General features: G+C 37.7%; 1 protein-coding gene across 1 annotated transcript in view; it reads left to right on the top strand.

Moving 5' to 3' along the window:
* The window catches only part of LOC115767458 (ecdysone receptor), a 45,905-nt gene extending 29,857 nt beyond the window's left edge, over window positions 1-16,048 (top strand). The window contains exons 2-5 of the mRNA XM_030711762.1: window positions 13,320-13,837; window positions 13,912-14,055; window positions 14,752-14,904; window positions 14,984-16,048. Of these exons, the coding sequence (XP_030567622.1) occupies window positions 13,320-13,837; window positions 13,912-14,055; window positions 14,752-14,904; window positions 14,984-15,943 (1,775 nt within the window). The 3' untranslated portion in view covers window positions 15,944-16,048. The remainder of the gene's footprint in view (window positions 1-13,319; window positions 13,838-13,911; window positions 14,056-14,751; window positions 14,905-14,983) is intronic.
* Window positions 16,049-21,335: the final 5,287 nt, after the last annotated feature.

Below are 21,335 nucleotides of genomic sequence, written 5' to 3' on the forward strand. Positions count from 1 at the left end.
ATCACATAGCTTCAGTAGGAATTGTAACTTCGTAGACCTTACCTCTGGGGCTCTGCATTATCAAGAATCAAGTAGTCAGTCAGGACAAACACAATATACACAATACTTTCTTATTTTTGCTTATCTATTTATGCATATTCTTCTTCTCTCTCTCTTTGCAGGTAATGACACACAAGCATACAGAAATGTCCATACAATATGCCTTTCCACAGGTAAAAGCCCTAAGACTCTATCAATAGCTGTCTTTATATATATATATATAGTTGTATATATATAGTTGCCTTTCAAAGTTAACGCACAACAATATAAAACATACGCCCACACACACACACACACACACACACACACACACATGCACAGCTGCCTTTGCGCAATTTCTTTTGCCCGAACAAAAATGTAATTTGACAGGCGCACAGAAATCATATGACTGACAAGTTGCCCCTTGACACACTTTTTTGTCATAGCAACAAATATAATAAATTGTTTTTCACTTTTTTTTCTCTTCACTCAAACTTTTTTCAGACCTCTATAAAAAAAAAATGGACGCAAATTTGTTAACATTTTGGCCAGCAATTGGCACTGACCAGTTAGCGGGGGCGGGCAAATGGGGCTAACAATTTGAGCCTCCACATGGGCCAGTTCAAAAAGTAATGCAGAAAGAAACAAGCGGAAACATTTTTAAAAATAAAAAGTAGCCCAAAAATACAATAAGTAACAGCACAAAACGTTAAGTAAAGTAATTGAAAAATAGATTTAAAAGAAGGAAATACATTTACCTTCAAGCTTATTAGTTTTAGCTAGTTTTTTGTATACCACCCATTTTCCACTCGGGCAGGCGGATTTCCTCTTATTAGAAATATATATCAACTCAACTCAAGTTTTTTGGTATTAACCGCCTATTTCAAACGTAAAACTAAATTATTTATCTAAATTAATGAATAAATAATGAACATTCCAAATTATTTTATTTCGCTAGCTCTTATTTGATATCTTTTGAGATTCTTTAAAATGGGAAAATAAAAATAGTTCCTATATTGTTTAAACTTAACTCAAATTGTTGTTCAAATATTTTATTCAAATAACTAAATCCGTTGAAATGCACCTTCATTTAATTATAATTAAAGACAATTTGTCATAAAACTAAAGTTACCAAAATAACAAATTTTTCCTATTCCACGCATTTTCCACCTATTCTGGCGGATTCTATCACTTTTATTTGAAACTCTCGAGCTCCTTTAAAACAGAAAAGTAAATGTAGATCCTATTTTGTTTAAACGTAACTCAAATTATGTTAATTTAAATCCAGAATTATTTAGAAACAACTTAAGACAATTTGTCTTGAAAATAAAGTGGCCAAAATAATGGCCATAAATCAGGCGAGCATACCCCAAGATTTATAAATATTTCAGGAGCTCATCATTATGATAAATTTAATGTACTAGAGACCGGAACAAAAATAAAAATTTTGCGCAAAACGTTTGGTTTGTCCCTTTCTTTTATTTTTTGTTTGGTGTCAGGCAATCGTCAGCTTTTTTTGCGAGTGATTTATTTGGCGCAAAATAAAAAACGAAATAAAATTGTATATCTTATGTGTGCAGAGAGAGTGGCAGAGCGGGGCAGAGCGGGGCGGAGAGTGGGAGAGAGTGAAAGACGCGAATTGGACAGGTGTTCCAAAGTGGCCACAACAAAAGGAAAGTTTTGACAATTTGTCGCCCAACGAGACAATAGAAACAGGCCTAAAGCGTACATAAAAATATAATCGAGTGAAATTTATAATTTCATCATTTTTAAATACATTTGGCTGCTTAGCCGTTTTTTGGCCATTATTTTGAACTCATTGCAAATGGATAAAAAGGGTATAATGTGTTTGTGCAGAAATGAATGTAACAGGCAGAAGGAAGCATCTTGGACAACATCAAGTATATATATATATTCATGATCAGCATCCATAGCCGAGTCGATCTGGGCATGTCTGTCTGTGCGAGCTACATTTGTTGTTGGCAGATGTCGATTAAGGGTATTCCCTAGTCGGGCACATCGGACTAGAGTCGAGTTTTCTCTTTTGGTTGACGCTGCAAGAATACCAACAAATTGATAATCGCATTAGGTACACATTGTTTTTTGCTGTACTTTTTTTGTTTTTGGCGCTCTGCTTATGCACAATTCCTGGAAGTGCATTTTGTAATATGCTCCCCCGTTCGATTGTGCTCGGCTTACAGAGTGCCCGCGGCGGCTGTCTTGCTGGTAATATGTAATGTAATATCTCGGCAAATGCGACTGCTTTCTGCTGCACTCGCGAAAAGAATTTCCCACAATGTCAATAGTCGGCAAACCAAAAATTGCGCATACGCATCGTAGAACAGCGACGCTAACGCCAGAGGCAAAGGGAAGCAAAAAAAAACAAACAATTGTTTCTTTTTTGACTGCACTTGAAACGCAGCCCCAAATAATGTTGTAGCCACAATTCAGCCCAAAGGGCGGCAAAGAAGCACATGCATAAACTCTTCTGCTCGAGTGCAGTTCAATGCCTTTGCCAGTGGGCCAAAAGAAAAACAAAACTGAAATGCAAGAATTTCAATTAAATATATAGAATAACATAAAGGCGAAATATAAAGGCGCCTGCATGACATAACTTTTTGGTAAAATACCTTTGTAAATTGAAATTTAAGCATTATTATGAGATATTCAATTTATTTATGCATTTCCATATCGTTTAAACAAAAACAAAGGCACAAAAGAAGCCAAAGAAGCCAGCAGCCATAAAATGTATTTAAATACTAAAACTTATTGTTGACTCTTATGATTCACAAGAAAACCAATAAATGGAAAATCTCTTTTACTATATGTATGTTTTAAGAGCATTTCATGCAAATGCAAAGCACTTGGCTTTGTTCAGTGCATATATTTGTATACCCTCGTAGAGGGTATTGTAATTTTTTCATAAAAGGTGAAACGCTTAGAAGAAGACATCTTCGAGCCCATAAAGTATATATATTCTATATCAGCAGCCTAGTTGATATAATAGCTATCAGTCGAAGAGCAGATTATTGTATAAAGAACTTTTTTGTTTATCAAGATATCTTCACCAAACTCGGCATTCATAAATCTTACTACTCCCTACATGCAATATCTTATTAAGATCGGAAAACTTTATTATATAGATGCGTAAGATTCCATATCTACAAAAAGAACATGTCTACAACGCAATTAAATCTTCGTCGTGCCGAAGATATCCTTACATACTCGCTACAGCCTTAACCTAGGTCCTAAGGCAGGTTACGCGCTAGAACTGCTTGCGAATTATAAACGAAAACGCACTTGGCTGGCTTTAGCAAACGCTGCTTATGCATATTTTGTGCTTTGAATCGTATATGAGCTCTCACTGGTCTATTTATAGCACCAAGTTAAGCCCACTTGGACAGCTGACAGCTGAAAGGCGTCTGTCTAGGCTCTTTATGCCGTGGCTTACATGCATCAATGCTTTTGCTCTTGCTTTTGCCTTTTGCCACAGCACCATAAATTGCGCTGCCGCCTCCAAAGTGCGTAAATGCGAGCAGCTCTCGGAGCTGGTCTCAATACCATAATTTGTGGCGGTCCCCCCATTTTCCCGGTTGCGTTGTCAACTGACGTAAATTACTTCAAGGACGCGCAGTAACCCGCGCTGCAAAAAGCAGACACACCAGACAGTTATAATAATAAAAGACGACAACATGAAACCAATGCAGAGAGAGAGAGAGAGGCCGAGAGGAGTCGGGAGGCAGAACCAGAATAAGAGCAAGTCGAGTCGACTCGCTCAATAAAAATCACTGACCATCAACAATGTGGCTGATATTTAATAAGTCTGCAGTTCCAGAGACAACGACAACGACGACGACACAAAGCGAAAAGCCCGGGGACAGCTAGCCAAGGGGAGGGCATACAGGCGGGGCATTGAATGGAAATGGTTATGGCTGAGGATGTGTCGCTCCAGTCGGGGCTGCTGCATAACAAGTTGTATACAAGCTGTACAACATGTTGATAATGTAATAACAATAACAATAAAAATTGTATATATGTATAAGCCAGACCAGACAATGATATAGCCCCCCTCACGCCCCTGCTATGCACAGACTGCAGATCTCAGCTAAAAACGAGTACTCGTACTGCATATTTGACTTTTCACATAGGCACAAGGTCATTAGCAACAAATTTTAAAGAGCAAATCTACGATTCTCTCACGAAAATGCTTCGAACAATTTTTCATATTTTTCACACAACATTTAATTAAAAACTTCCTGTTACAAACTTTTTCAGCTCGCACAAAACTTCAACAAGAACTGCACTTGAACAAAGTTTATAAAAATACCTTTTTTTTTTCTCCTGCGTACGAGCAACGCTTGAGTGAGTGCATTAATCAGAAGCTGAAGTGCGGCAACAAGGCATCAGGTACAGCACAATGAGATGCTGTAATCGATATAGCGAAGCAAGACTGATTGCATTGATGCCAAACTTCATAACATAAAAGCAAAGCTTTTAAAACAATGTCCATTGTTGAGGCAGTCTCGCTTTACTACAACTAAGCATATTGGGCAAAAGCAGAATTTTGTTCTATTTATATGCTCACTCGCTGTGTTGCCAAGTTTCACAATTTACAGCAATTTAAGTGCCAGAGCTTTGTTATTATTAATTTGAATTTTTGTCCTGCTTCAATAAAGAGCGCAAGTTTTACTTGAGCAATATAAACGTTTATGCTTATGCTTTGCTTTGTTGCCAAGCTTGAGCTTCTACATTTGCGCTGTTGCTGAACTTCACTTGATCATTGCATAAGCAAAGCATAAGCATATTCTTAACACATTGTTGCCAAATTTCAGTCAGCAAATTATTAATTAAGTATGTTTTGCATTTTAGTATTTGAATTTTACTTGTAATAAAAACGCAGTTCCATCTTCACATTGTTGCCAAACTTCACATTGCATTTAGGCTTTGCTATGTTGTCAAATTTCATCTGATAGCGCTCTGCCATTAGCACTGTATACAAAATAGACTTCTTCTTCACACACTCGCGCACACACACACACACATACACGCACATTCACTGCTCAACTTTTTGCTATGGTCACACTGTCATAGGCATTTTGCTTGAGACAGCTAGCAGAACAATCGCCTTTGCGACTTTTGTTAAGCTTTCTACACTGCAACTACTTCATCTATTTTAGCTTTTTAACGTGTGTGTGTGTGTGTGTGTGTGAGTGTGTGAATGTGTGTGTGTAATGTGTTTGTTAATGGCTTCACTCCACTGCCATTTGTTTTAGCGCTCCATTGTTTTTGCTCGCTTTCTGGAATACATCAACTTTTTTTCACACACGGTGCCACACAGGCTGTACTAGCCGCGCCCACACTCCGCCCCTTTTGCCCACTGCTAAACACTTTAACATGTTGTTGAGTGTTGCCGCGGCAGTGTTGGTAAACGAGTTGTGAAGCGAATAGCGCATAAAAACAGCGACGCAATGTGCAAAGTGCAATAAAAGAGCCAACCGAACATGTCGAACATATGTTGGCTATAAAAAGCCAACTGTAAACAAAGCGAGGCGTCTCTGTGTGTGTGTTCGTGTGTGTGTATGCAAACATGTGCATGATTAAAGGCGCATAAAAACAGAATATGACAGCACAGACATGACATGCGAAGAATGAGAGGAAGAGGGTTAAAGAGAAAATGATATACTGTATGTAGCCTGCAATTTTGTGCTGCATAGTTCAAGGCGCGCGCTACAAAGCAAAACAAAGTCAAAACTTACACAATAAAAGCCTGGTACGCAGCCCGTGAATCAGTGTGACCAGCACTGTGAGGCATTCAATAGATGCTGTGCTAACTATGGGCACTCTGTAAAAATTGTATGTGCATTATTGGCTTAAAAATTGATCGAAAAATATATAAAACTATATTTACTGGCTTATAATTGTTAAGCTACTTAAATGGGCAGGCAGAAGTATAATATATTCTCAAAATATAAAATCTGTTGCATTGATATATTTATGAAATATCTATTTATTCGCCTCCTTTTTCTTTTTATATCATACCTACTTTACTTGACACCAGACCTTTTTTGCTTTGTACAGCACACCTTCCTTCGATCTAATCAAAATGGCGACCATTTCAAGTGCTGTATAATGCCGTCCACTTGATGTCGTCCGCGTCGATGTCATGTCAAATGCACATTTTTCCTTGAACTCGACAAACGGAAACGGAAACCAGTGCAAATACTTTCGTTTACCTTCGAGCTGTGTCTTTCTTTCCGTCTCCATCTCACTCCCTCTCTCTCTCGCACTCGCTCTCTGGTCTGTGTGGCAGCCATTTTTAAAATTGCAGACGCCATAAAATGGCGTCATTTGGCTGGGACGCGGCAACATTTATATGTAAATTAGTGGCGCATTCTTCTTGAATTAAGTTTAGGCAGTTGCAGCACAACGAATCGCACTAAATGCCTCTAGCGCCCTTGCCCCCCGCCTTTGAGCAACCATCAACCCTTAGCACAGTCTCCTGCAAAGCCAAGGTATAAGACCAAAGGTCATGCGACGACCCTCGCCAAATGTCGACCTGTGCTTTAAGTAGGTTAAAAACCATGTTCAGCCCTGTGATGTGCTGCAGCGCAATGCAACCCTGTGGTCAGCACACAGTTGGGGGTGTAAGGGCTGCCACCCGTGCCAACACGCCCCCCCCCCCCTTCCCACCGCCCCTTGCATGGCGTAAGCATGCCAACGAACTGGAAAAAAAATCAATTTTTTTTGTAGCCGCTTTTTATTCGTGCCTAACAACTGAGAAACTCGTGCAAAATATATTGCAGCCTTGCACTAGAACCCTTTGCTTTGCCAAGCGGTTTACCAGCCCCCAACCCTCGCCGCCCTCCCCCCTACCGCTCAAAAGTCACTCTGAGAGAGCCCAGAGAGCACTGGCAATGCATTTGCCATGCGCTGCTTCTGGTACAGTTTTTCAACTCCAGCTAACAAATTGGCGCCCGGCCAATGCAGGCGGCACCCTCCTAGATATTTAATGCCCGTACCCCCGGAAACCCCGTACCCCAATCCATTCACAAATTCAGCTTCATGTTCATGTTGGACTTAAAGCCAAAGCCAAAGCCAAAGCCAAGGTAGAGTAGTTCGTGTGGCAACTGGCTTTTGCATTTTGGGGTTGCTATGGCTATAGGCTCGTAATGTTTTGGCCTCAACACGTTTTGAGTTAGGGTCGTCAGCCCTATTTATGTAATCGGCTGTGTGGCCCCTGTAGGGCTATTGGTCAACAATGGATATGGATAAATGTGTCAATGGAATGATTTTTGATTTGGATTTTGTCACTTGTGCCAGCGGGGGGCAGGGATAATTTGTTAGGGGTTGTAAAAGCCATTCGGAATTGCAAATACAAATAACTGAGATTTGTATTTAATTAAAAAAAATAAAAAATTATATTTCACGCATATTTTAACGAGTAAAGTGTGCTCACGCAATCCACATGCGATCCACACGCGTTCCACTTTAGTTAAAATAATTAACCAAAGTTTGCAATTAATAATTCAAATATTAATGCAAACAAAAGCTGTTGTTATATCATTTAAATTCTCATTATTATTTAAGGCAAAAGTTATTAAATAAGGGTCTTATTGTAGAATTCACGTGCATTCCACGTATATTCCACGTACGTTTCACTTAAATTCAACATTTTAACACTTAACGCAGCGCAATAATTCTTAAATAACTTAACTTAACTTAACTTTTTCCAATCATGTTCATATATAAAGATATATATATATATATATACATGATTCATTCTGCGACATTCGCAATGAATTTGCAGCCATTGAATTGCAATGCATTCGAATTCGAATTAAAAATACAATTCCGAATACAAATCACACACATTAAAAACGATTCGCACACATTTCCGAAAAGGCAAAAAAATCTCTGACGCGATGTTTTGTTTGATTTTTCATATACATAGATGATACGAGATGAGATATTGATATAGTACACATGTATGTGTGCCTGTGTGCAGCTGTGCATGCTTGTGTGTGTGTGTGTGTATTTGTGTTTATATTGTAGCTACAACTGAACTGCAAATCGTACAAGCAAACAAGCCAACAACTTACTGTTGTTGTTGCTGTTGCTTTTGTTGTTTTTGTTGCCCCATCGCCGTCGTCAGACTTTTTCATGACTTTCAGTCGACTAGATTTCAACTTGCTAATATAGCAGCGGCGGGTCGGCAGAGGGGGGCTGGGCGCTGCAGAAGATGGCAACTGGGATGGGGTATGGTGACTACAAAGAGCGCCTGGCCACTTCCATACTCACATATTTATTTTGCTGCGCTGCAGCTAAAGGCGCTATTTGCACAGCGTGCCCCCCTTCAGCGCCACACATGCACGCACACACACACACACACACACACGCAAAAAGCCGCTTAAAAATATGCATTGAAGCAAGCACAAAAAGCAAAGCAAAAGCAACAAAAAAAACTGTTGCCATAGAATACGACGACTAGAGTAGAACACAAAATAATAAAACACAAAAAAAAAAAAAAAAAGAACAGATAAAAAAGTTTCATTTCTTGGCATAGAACAAAAAAGCACGCAAAACGGACGAGCAGAAAGCAGAAAACAGAAGGGAGAACTTACCTATACCACGCTCAAACTGTGTGTGTCATGCAATTCACACACACAAATGCACGCAGCAAACAAACAGAACTGCATAGCACAGCGCTGGCAGCGCTGCTTGCAGTGACAGTGGCAATGCCAAAGGCAAAGGCAAAGGCAAACTGCATATTCGAGGCCTACATCAACATTTTTCTGCTTTGCAACAAGGGCGCGCTCTTAGAGAGCGCACTCAACAAACACTGTTACAGCAGGCGAGAGAGTGAACAGTAGAGGCAGTGAGAGCGAGAGAGTGCGCGCCCGCTGAATGCATATGTAAGGTGCTGCGGTGCTACGCTGCTACGGTGCTTGCATGTATTAGTGCATGAGCGCCAGCGCAGCGGCTGCTGTGCTTGTTGTTTGGCGGCTGGCCGCAGCGACGTCGACTGCAGTTTCCCAGTTTGTGTTGTGCTCTCGTGGCCATAGCTATGGCTTCTGTTGCTCTCGCTGTCGCTGCCTCTAGCTCTGTCGCTTCCGCTGCCGCCGTCGCTGTTGCCGCGTAGCTTTCGGACGTTTACATGGATTATGTGGGTATGTAGTGCGGCGCAGCGTTGTGCCGAGACCGAGACCGAGAGACGACCAAGCAAGCACAATAACACAATGAACTCCAAATGTGGGCAGAGGCCGGGCTCAGCTTTTGAATGGTGTGGAGTGAATGAGAGGGATGCATGGAGGCCGCCGCTGGGCTGCCTTTTGTGTTTTGTTTTTTGTACAGTGCTTGGCGTCTATATATATATATAAGTTTTTTTTTGTTTTACTTCTTTCTTCTTTTCCACTCTTTTCCTCTTTATTTTTCCCATTGCCCGCCTTTGTTTTGTTACTTCATGGCGTTCTTTGGCGCTGTGCAAGTTGGAAAAATGGCTTTTCATAGTGAAAAATGAAATGTGGCTCTGTGATTGTGTGCTCTTGTTGTTGTTCTTGCTGTTGCTGTAGCCTTTTGTATTTTGTATATGAAATATAATAACTCATCTGGCTGATGCGTTACACTGGAGCGCACCTCCACCCTGAGGTAATTGCAAACGCAAAATGGCGGCCAATAACTGCTGACGCGTAGCTATCCACAGCAGCTGCGCTAGCGCCACCTGGCGCCAACCACAATGTGCTCGATTATAATTTTGTACTTAAAACATTCACAAATTGACTTTTCGATTGGACTGTAATTCCCTCTGTGCATATTAAACGAAAATTTGTGGGATATTATCTTTGAAATTGGAAAAAAAAGAAAGTGTGGCCGATATTAACAATTTAATTCGAACCATATCTGTTTCATTAGCATATGATCCACATGAATTAAAATGTAAGCAGGTCTCCCAAAAGAGACTTGATTTATGATCCTGAAATGTACTTATTTTCTAGGAATCTAGGGGACTCCACAGACTAAATACCTTCCTGATTAATGCAACAATGTTTCTTAAAAAACAGTATCGATAAAAATCAAGATAATATTTGTATAAGATCCACAAGATTATATAAAGTACATGACATATTTGAGAAAAAAATACTTTTAAGCAGGAGGTTTAAATAAAACTCCTGTTAACGAGCCTCATGCGGTCTACACACTGTCCATACGTAGTCCATAAACACAATCCACAAAGTATTTGCAAACTAATTTTAATATTTTTTCTGTATATGTGCACGAACAAATCTAATAGGTTCCACAAGATTATCTTATGGGCTTAAGTAGAAAAGTCTTTTTATGGTTTTCTTTAGAAAAGTTGTTAACTTTCTTAAATTTAGTTTCACCAACAAACAACAAATACACAAATACTTAACTTAATATCTATAAGCTAAAGCCCAAAGCTTAAACTCTTGGTTTTCCAATTTAATGTTTTTTTAAAGCTGTAATCAATATTCTTGCAATTTCTAATCATGGAAATTCCATAAAATTGAAGCTATCAGCGGCAAGTTTAAGCTTGTCATGGCTCGAGCAGGGCGATTAAAATAAGTTGCTTAGACGTTGTTGTTGTTGTTGTTGTTGTTGTTGTTGTTGTTGTTGCACAGCTCAAACAAGCCATGAAAATGCCAAACATTGCATGACGTTGTCAGCGATAAAACAACGCCTAGGGAGCCACACACAGGCACACTCACACACAGACACACACACACACACACACACACACACACATAATAATTGTGTGTGGTTGGTCAGGTTTTTACTTTTTTTTTTGCTGCTGCTGCCTTTGTTGTTGTTGCTGTTGCTACACTCTTTTTCTTTGCCGCAACAGCAATTTACTGCATTTTTCATTTACCATGCGAACGGCACACACACACACACACGCACGCACACACTCGCACATGCCACACGCTGCACGTTGCACGCTGCAGTGAAAATTTCGCAGTCAAGTTGGCGTCGCCGCTGAAGCAGACGAAGTTTGCATGACGCCGCACTTTATTTCATTTTATTTAGCGCGAGTTTTTCTTTTCTACTTCTCTTTTTACTTCTTGTGGCAGTGAAATTGAAACGAGGCACAGGGAAAGTGGGCGCGGCGGGTGCCAGAGGCGCGCAGCCAGCCAGCGTACGGGCGTTCGGGGCGTATGCGCAATATATCATTGCAGCAGAGAAGCAGAAAAAAAAAAACTGTGTTATGCCGACAATGCACCGCGTTGCACTCACCATGCACCATGCTGCATGTGTCAGGCGGCGGTAGGTGGTTTTTGGAGTGGCAAAGCTTTTGCACTTGTGCTCAAGTGTTTTGCTGCTCGACTGTGTCTTTGGGCTTTGGCTTCTTAGTCGAGTGTCTTGCTGTTAAGCTGGTCGCCTTGCTGCCTGCCGCACGCAGTTGCAGTTGCAGCAACGCCTCTTTGTCGTATCTTTTTTTATCTACTTAGGACGCGCCTCTCCATTCGCCCATCCATCCCAGACATCCAACCGCCAGGCTGCCCGATTATGACTGTCTTTGCACACAACAACTTGCACTTGATATGCTTTTTGTCGCATGCCATCTCTACCCGGCCCCTGCCCCTACCCCTGCCCCACGCTCTCTTAATGTGTGCCCCGAACGTGACTATTTGTATAATGTGTCTGAGCCAGCGCTCTTCAGAGTCCACAGTCCACAGTTTCCTGTCGGGGCACAAGTCAAAATCAATATATAATCGATACAACTTGAATATTGTATTCTCAACTAACAATATATAGATTTACCACATGCGATCCACACAAAAATTCTATCGATTTTGTGTGTTATATTATCGATAAGCTGATGTCGATTAGTAATCACACTTAAATATTATCCACATAGCATACATATTCAATCCACATAACAAAGAAGACATGTTCTGAATGGGATCCACATATAATACAGCAGTAAGAGTCCAGTTAATCCTCTAGTTCGTTTATTCATCTAAGTCAAACATATTTTATGAAATACTTTTTTTAAGTTATGCAAATGTTCGCTTCACGGAATTAATATATAATCGACACAGAATCCACATACAATCCACATAGAGTCCACATGTCACGTGATCTGGAATTAAGAAGAACTGTCAGCCCAAATTTCTAGAAGACTAGTCTTAAAACCCTTAAATTCATCTAAGTCCAAAATATTCAAGGACCCAATCCACAAAGTATCCACACTTCATTTAAGCATATTTAGGCATAAAATTCACATGGAAAGGTATCCACATTTCATTTAGGTATTTGTTAAACATAAAAGCATAGAATCGACCTGTGCCAGTAGCCAGTATCTCACATAGGATCCCCAGAGAATCAACATTCCATGTTTGATTATAAAATATATTATCAGTCTCTCATAAAATCCACAACTCGTGCAAATATTTGTTCTGCACAAATTACACATAGAATCCACATATTATTTAGGTATTTGTTAAACACAAAAGCCATATACAATCTACATATCATGTTAGCATGTAATTTTAAAAAAATACACATAGAATCCACATGCGATGTAACCCACTTAGAGTCCACACCTAATTTAAGTATTTTCCCTAATGAAACTTTGATGAAGCTTAAAGCATATTTCCACTTACGATCCACATGGGACCCACCTAGGTATTTTAGCAAGTCTCAAGCAAGTTTGGATTTGTTTAATTATAGATTGATTGGGTTTCTAGAACTAAAGCTCTTCAAGAATTTTTTAGTTTCTCTTTTTGCGAATTTGTTTGGCTATATATTTTTTTTTTTTATTTCATCCATTTTTAGCTAGTCGAATTCTTTGTATGCGATGATTGCTGCGCGACTTTGAGCGCACGTTAATTGAATTTTAAATTTTTGTTGGCTGGATTTTATATGTTGCCCGCTTAGAGACCCCGTTTGCAGATACGAAAAAAAAAAAAACAGATACAGATACAGATACGGATACAGATGCAGCTGATGTAGATATACAGCTAGACAGAGTTTACATAGGGAGGAGCTTGTGACAGTCTCTCAATATATTTTTCTTTGGGCATGCAAATTTTTGAAACACAACGAACGCTCAAATCCGCTCAGCTGATCAAAATTTATTTATTTGGGTCTAATGTTTTATGTAAGACAATACATAAAAAAAAAAAAAAAAAACAAAAAGAACAGCAACAATAAATCGATTTATATTAAAAATTCACGGAAATCGTGAAAAAAGAGCAAAATAATAAAACGAAATTGAATTTTGTATTCGTAATTCTTTTAATTTAAATTTGTATTTAATTTTTCTTGCATGTGCTTTGCAGGTCGCGATGATCTCTCGCCCTCGAGCAGCCTCAACGGCTACTCCGCCAACGAGGGCTGCGATGCGAAGAAGAGCAAGAAGGGCCCGGCGCCGCGGCTACAGGAGGAGCTGTGCCTGGTCTGCGGCGACCGAGCCTCCGGCTATCATTACAACGCGCTCACTTGCGAGGGCTGCAAGGGCTTCTTTCGGCGCAGCGTGACCAAGAATGCGCACTATTGCTGCAAGTTTGGGCGGGCCTGCGAGATGGACATGTACATGAGGCGCAAGTGCCAGGAGTGCCGGCTGAAGAAGTGCCTGGCCGTCGGCATGCGGCCGGAGTGCGTTGTGCCGGAGAACCAGTGCGCGATGAAGCGGCGCGAGAAGAAGGCCCAAAAGGAGAAGGACAAGGTCTCCAGTTCGCCCAGCTCCCAGCACAGCGCTGGCGGTGCCGGCGGTCCACTGCATGGCACCCATGACTACGTCAAGAAGGAGATACTCGACCTCATGACGTGCGAGGCACCACAGCATGCCACAATTCCGGTAGGTCCCATTGTCAGCACATTTCGATAACTCGATACTCATTTTTATCTCAATCGATAAATCCCTTTAACCAGCTACTACCTGATGATATTTTGGCCAAGTGTCAAGCGCGCAATATACCTCCATTAACGTTCAATCAATTGGCCGTTATATATAAATTAATTTGGTATCAGGATGGCTACGAGCAGCCATCCGAAGAGGATCTCAAGCGTATTATGGTAAGTAGCATGTCAATATATCTATTGACATATATATACATAATATTTCATAAGTCAGTTTGATAACTTTGCATTGCGTTCCCTTAAACAACACATAAATCTGCCAAATAATTTTATTCAGCATGGGTAGTCCCTAAATATAATAATTCAGCTCAAAAATGGGCAAATAGAGTTATAGAAAATTTAAAATAATTTCCCTTATAATAATAATACTATAATAATATTGATATTCCCTTAATATACTATAACTCAATATACAAATTAGGAGAATAGCTTCGCATTGCTGAGGAATTCCCTTAAAAAGGAAAATTAAAAACAATTTAGCAAATAGTTTGATTTAATATGGATACTCCCTTAATATACATAAACTCAACTCAAAACTGACAAATATTTTCATATACAATTTAATAACAAATACCTCAACATATTAAATTGTTGAAATTTTCGTTTTATAAGGGTATTCCTTAAATAAACTAAGACTCAACATACAAAACTTACAAATGATATTATGTAATATGGGTATTCCCTCAATTTACTGTAACTCAACACACATATATCTTGGTATTATATGGGTATTCCCTAAATATACTAAAATTCAAATTTTGTTTAATAATAATGCTAGTCCAGCAAATTGATTTCAAATTTAAGTGAAATCTCCAATTTATATTTTCCCTCCTCTCTCAATCCCTCGTGTAGAGTCAACCGGATGAGAATGAGAGTCAGACGGATGTCAGTTTTCGGCACATCACCGAGATAACCATACTCACGGTGCAGTTGATAGTGGAGTTTGCGAAAGGATTACCAGCGTTTACAAAGATACCCCAAGAGGATCAGATCACGTTACTCAAGGTGAGTATCGCGTCGAATGGAATGAGCCAATCGCTCAACGATATATTTATCGATAACGATAAATGATTATTATTTGCAGGCCTGCTCATCGGAAGTGATGATGTTGCGCATGGCCCGACGCTACGATCACAACTCCGACTCGATATTCTTTGCGAACAATCGATCGTACACACGCGACTCGTACAAGATGGCCGGAATGGCGGACAATATTGAGGATCTGCTGCATTTCTGCCGTCAAATGTTCTCAATGAAGGTGGACAATGTGGAATATGCGCTACTCACTGCCATTGTGATCTTCTCGGATCGGCCGGGCCTGGAGAAGGCCCAGCTGGTTGAGGCGATACAGAGCTATTACATCGACACGCTACGCATTTATATACTCAATCGCCATTGCGGCGACTCCATGAGTCTCGTCTTCTACGCCAAACTGCTCTCCATACTCACCGAGCTGCGCACGCTGGGCAATCAGAATGCCGAGATGTGTTTCTCGCTCAAGCTCAAGAATCGCAAGCTGCCCAAGTTTCTTGAAGAGATCTGGGATGTGCATGCCATACCGCCCTCGGTGCAATCCCATCTGCAGGCCCAGCAGGAGGAGCAGGAGCGTCGCGCCGAGCGCATGCGCGGCGCCGTCGGTGGCGCCATCACGGCTGGCCTCGATGCCGATTCGGCGTCCACATCCTCGCAAGCGGCCCTCGCGGCAGCGGCACAACAACAGCAACTGCATCAACAGCAACAGCACCAACAGCTCCATGCACTGCCCGGCCACACGCTGCCGCCGCCGCCACCGCCAGGCAGCGGCGGCTCCGTCTCGGCCGTTAGCACCAGCAGCGATTACATCGGTGGCGGCGGTGCCATGGGACCCACCACAGCCGCAGCCAGCTCCAGCACCAGCATCACGGCCGCGGTCCCGGCCAGCTCCACAACAGCTGCTGTGGCCAATGGCGGCGGCGCCAATGTCAACATGTATGCCAATACGCAGACGGCGATGGCCCTCATGGGCGTGCCCCTAAAATCGGAGAACTCGACGACCACCGCATAGCCCCTGCTGGAAGGCATGGGCATGGGCGTCAGTCTGGGCGTGGGCAGTCTACTGTTGGGCGGCAGCAGCATTATTGAGTGAATTTCGGGCGGTGCGTGGCAGCTGTATACAACAACAAACACACACACACACACACACACACACACACACACACACACACACACACACACACACACACACAGACAGACAGACAAGCCTGTACCGTTAGGCGCTTCTATAATGGATTCAACCGATTTGTATATAGCCGGAGAAACTGTAAAATTTTGCATATTCAAAATAGTTTGTTTTTCTACCCAGCTACATAAAAAAACGGCGTGTGGATTTAATAAACAAGTGCGTAACGGCACAGTTGCTTGATCTGATCTATATATATATATATATATATATATATATGTGTGTGTGTGTGTATGTATATCTAACAAGAGATATATGCAGCATGAAAATCTGATGTAAAAGCAGAATAAATAAAAACAGAGCAAAACATTTTTGAGTAAGCGTAAAATGCAGTTATTTAGTGTTAAGCCTGCAAATATTAGACCTAAGGCATTATGAATATAAACAAAATTATTATAAAACACACACACACACACACACACATACAGACACATCTAAAATTATATAACAAACAAATTCTTAACAAACACAGAGAATGCTTAAATCATAAATAAAACATAACAAATTGAAAATTGAAGAAAAAAGTCAAGCTAAACAAGCGCATAGAATTTATGCAGTTAAATACAACAACTAAAAATACCTTAAAATATATATAATTAATAAAAATTGTATTAAATTTTCTTTTGTTAATTTCCAGCCCCGAAAAATCGGACTAAAGCAAATGATAATTTCTGCTATATTCAATGCCTGTCAAACGGTCATGCAAAAGAAAACAAAAAACAAAAGAGAATAAAGATTGTTTATATTTTAAAAATATATAAAAAAAAAAACACTAAACTTTATATATAATATTAAAAAACAAAAAACAAGCATGTGTATAATATGTAAAACTAACTGTACATCTAATTCAAAAGCAGCGAGTAAATCTGATTTAAACACCTTGAACTATAAACAAAATACTTATTAGTTAAAAGCTAATGACAGCAACTAAGTTTAAGTTACACAATTCGCAACCCAACTCTAAACAAAACTAAAACTAAATCTAAACAAAAAACAACAAAAAAAAACAAACAACACGCAAAACTTGGACTGATTTTATAAATATTTTTTTAATCATATTAACTGAGTAAAAAACAACTGTATAAAATGCTAACAAATGTTTAACACAATGAAATGGCTAAAAACGACATTTATTTTAATTATGCCCTCCTTATATATTTTTTTATTAACACAAGAAATGAGAATTTACATTCATTAAGCGCCGTCGTTTTTAATACAATTCACACAGTTATATTTTCTTTTTGATTTTCCTATACAACAATTGGCGAAAGTGTAAAAACTTTGTTAACAATAAAAAAGAAAAAGTGATTGGAGTTTTACTCAAAATTAAAAGGCATTAAAGGTATTAAATTACAATTTTTTTAAATTAAATTCATTAAATGCACCTTTTGGCTGACAAAAAAAAAAAAACAACAACATTTTCAATCACTTGGCACACACATCCACACACACACACACACACACACCAAAAGACTTCAATATTAATTTATAAACTAAACATTTTAATTCGAAAATTTATAAATACTTGTAAATTATATAGCAATTAAATTTTATTGAAAACAAAAAACCATTTGGCATAATCAAAATTTTGTTTTTAAACAAAAAAAAAACAATCGTGCAAAATATATATATTTTTGGCAATTTTTTTAAACTTATTTGGAATTTGTTTAATGCAATTTAATTAGTTTTTTCTATGCTTTTTTATCGTTTTTTGCTGCTTTTGCGTTTGAATTGTAAAAACGAAGAAAAAGTAAACAATTGTTGGCCTTATTTTAACTTAAATCAAATTTATTCTAATTTTAGTAGCGATTTGTAAAATACGACAAAACAAAAAAAAAATAATAAACACAAACATAAAAAACAAAAATAATGTAAAATTAAAAGAACCCTTTTTTAATTGTGTATAAAAGTGGCAGATAAATTTTTGAAATGTGCAATTTTTTAATTTTACTACTATTATTATAATTATTATGCTAATTAAATATATATACATATAATTTTCGCATACAGTGCCCAGACACACACACACACATACACACAGACACACACACATACACTGACACATATACATTTAAGTAAATTTAATTTATAAACATTGAATTTTGTATACAACAATTGAAAATAGCAAAGCAACATATATAAAATATAAACAATTAGAACTTAAATGGTTTAATTTCAATTATTTGTTATCTGCACAGTAAAAATGGAAGCAAAAACAAAAACACAGTGAATAATTTAATTATTATGCATATAATTAATACGACCTATTAGTGAAAGAAACAACCGAAAACAAAAAAAAGAAAAACATAAACAAAACTCACTCTTAAGTTTTTTTATTATAAATACACTTGATTTTAAATTTAAGCTTTTTTTAGTCTGCCTAACGCGCGTTTAATTATTATACATAATTTGTTTTGTAGTTTTACAATAATGTAAAAAAACAACAAGAAAAAGTCTATCATAATATTAAAAATTTTTACTATTTTACGTAAATACGAAAATGGAACAACAACAACAAAACAAAAATATACACAATATACATGAAAATATGTTGAACAACAAAAAAAAATCAAGCATAAACAGAAGTGTGTTTTTCTTTTTAATTTTATTATGATTTTTTTTGTAATTAATAATTTGCTTTTGAAGAATTGGCAACAGTTTGAAGTTGAGCGGGAAGGCGATATGTAAGCAAAGACTCGTTAGAATTAGTATCGATAAATCGATAAGTCGATAGGTCGATAAATAACATGCAGAATTTGAATGAAATTCGCATATGCGAAGCAAACGGCTGTGAAGTTGGCTTTTCACCAAATGTGTGTGCTAATAAGAAATTATAATGAAAGCGATATTGGAAAAGCAAACTATGAAACTATTTTTTTTTTCTTTCGGAATATAAAAGAAAATTGACAGAATGAGAGTGTGAAGTATTGCGAAACAGCTTGGCTGATGGGAAATGCAAATTGACTTTAGTTATTTTTGTAGTAGTCCAAGTTTTAGTTTTGCCAATTGGAAAGCTAGAAAAACGAAGAAAAAAAAACAAACAGAAATGATTTTAAAATGGGTGAAACTTAAGAGTAAAGCCCAAGAAAAATAATTGAAACATAAGACGCGCTATGAAATAGCTTTAGATGATACAAACTGATTTGCTAAAAACGTTTTAAGTAATTCACAAATTCGAAATTCGAATATATGTAAAAGCATAATTAAAAAACAAATTACTTAAACAGGCTGATGTCATGTCAAGTGTGAATAAAATATTAGTTAAGTAACCAAAAAATTAACCCTAAAAATTAATAATAATAAAAATTAAACTCCTCGCGCCCTCGCTAAAACATTTCTTTCAACTTTGATAATACCATAATACACTTAAAACCCTATTAATTAACCCAAAAAAGAAAAAAATAAATAAAAATATAATTAAAAGAACCTATGCCTAAGCCAAACTGTAAATATGTATGTACGTAACTCTCGCTCGATATGAAGCATTATGACAAGCAACAAATACGAAACATACAAAAAAAGCAACCTGACAAAATTATAAAGATGAACATAAGGTATATAAAGTAACAACTTGTTGAGATATCCATTCATATAATATGACTAACAAAGCATAAGAAACGAAACGAAACGAAACGAAAAGAAAAGAAGAGAAAAGTAACAAAAACAAAAAAACAAACAAATCGTTATGTAGATTTTTGAAATTCATGAAAACGAAATACGAAAATGAATGTAAAACGAGAAGTTTATTTAATTTTTATGCACTGTTTTCTGTTACGTGTAACTTGTAACTTGTAACTTGTTTTGCCCATAACTTACCCCTAGAAGATATGTCTATGATCCGAAAAAGACGAAAATAAACCTCTCCCCATATTAAGCACACAGCTGAGCCTAAACCTTAAATGGAAGCAAAATTATACGAGAGTTTTGTGTTCAACTTGTAGATATTGATCCTGAATTGAAAACTACCTCAAACGAAACATTCAAATGAAACACGATTGAAAGGTTTTTGAGCATTAATAATAAACGTAACTACAAGCGAGACCTTAGCAGCAGCAGCTAACCACAAATATACATACATTTAAAGTACATACAATATGAACTTTGTTTTTCCTTCAAGTCTCTAACCGAAGCACAAAATGTGAAAAAAGCAATTTAATTAACCCAACTTTCAGTTCGATATGATATGATAACAAATAACTCCTGACGCCTTTTTAGAGGTACCTGTTTTGCAGCACTCGATGGTTAGCAGGTGGCAAATCATAAATCTAAATGAAAATCAATTTAAACAAAGAAATCACAATGCATATTTTTTCACAGAAACAAGATACGTCTCGGAAATATTGTACAAAATTTCTATTGAGCCGATCTTGTGCGAATATAACAATATTGCTTCTCCAATCACAAAATGTACGCTAAAACAAGTTAAGTTTTAAGTTGTGTAGTTTTCTCACTGCCAAAATTGACAAACCAAAAACCAAAACAAAAGCAAAACAAAAACAAAAGCAAAACAAAATATTAAAATACAAATAAAATACTTAATCGTACAGATTTACGTTATTATTAGAGATACAAAAATAGACAAAATGTCAATATGTCAAATTTCATTTGCAATGTGTAGCAATCAGTAATATACGAGTACATAATTATCTACGATATATAGAATTACAAAAAAACACAAGTTCAAGTCTACGATCGATACGAGTAAAAACTAAATACATCTAAAATAACGAGAATATCCAGAAACAGCGCACATTATTCGAACGCAGTTAGCTGAAAGAATCTATACTTTTTTTGAAACTGGAAGAAGCTGACCCGGAAAAATACAACTTAAAACTGAATTGATGGCATTTTAGTGTTACGAACAAATAAAATGAAATAAAAACAAAATAACAAAAATAATATATTCAATTACATATTCTAAATGAAAGGCAGACAAACAACACAAGATACGTAAATGGAAACGAAAACTTGAAGGGATTTTTAAATTAAATTAAAAAAAAAACAAACAAAATCAGAATTTGATAAAACTCTTTTCCCCTAATTGTTAGTCTTATTGTTTGGCTCTGAAATTCTATGGTTGAATGTTTTTGATTTAACGCTACACTGCCAAAAGAAAAAACCTTTAAGTTATATATATTATAGCTCCTATTGCAAGCAGCAAGTCTTATAGAGAGATAGATTATACATTTTGGAGGGAATCTAGCGCGTGCCTGCTTTA

The sequence above is a fragment of the Drosophila novamexicana genome, unplaced genomic scaffold (genome assembly GCF_003285875.2).
Source record: "Drosophila novamexicana strain 15010-1031.04,08,12 unplaced genomic scaffold, DnovRS2.1 tig00001395-arrow-arrow-pilon, whole genome shotgun sequence".
Taxonomy (NCBI): Eukaryota; Metazoa; Arthropoda; class Insecta; order Diptera; family Drosophilidae; genus Drosophila; species Drosophila novamexicana.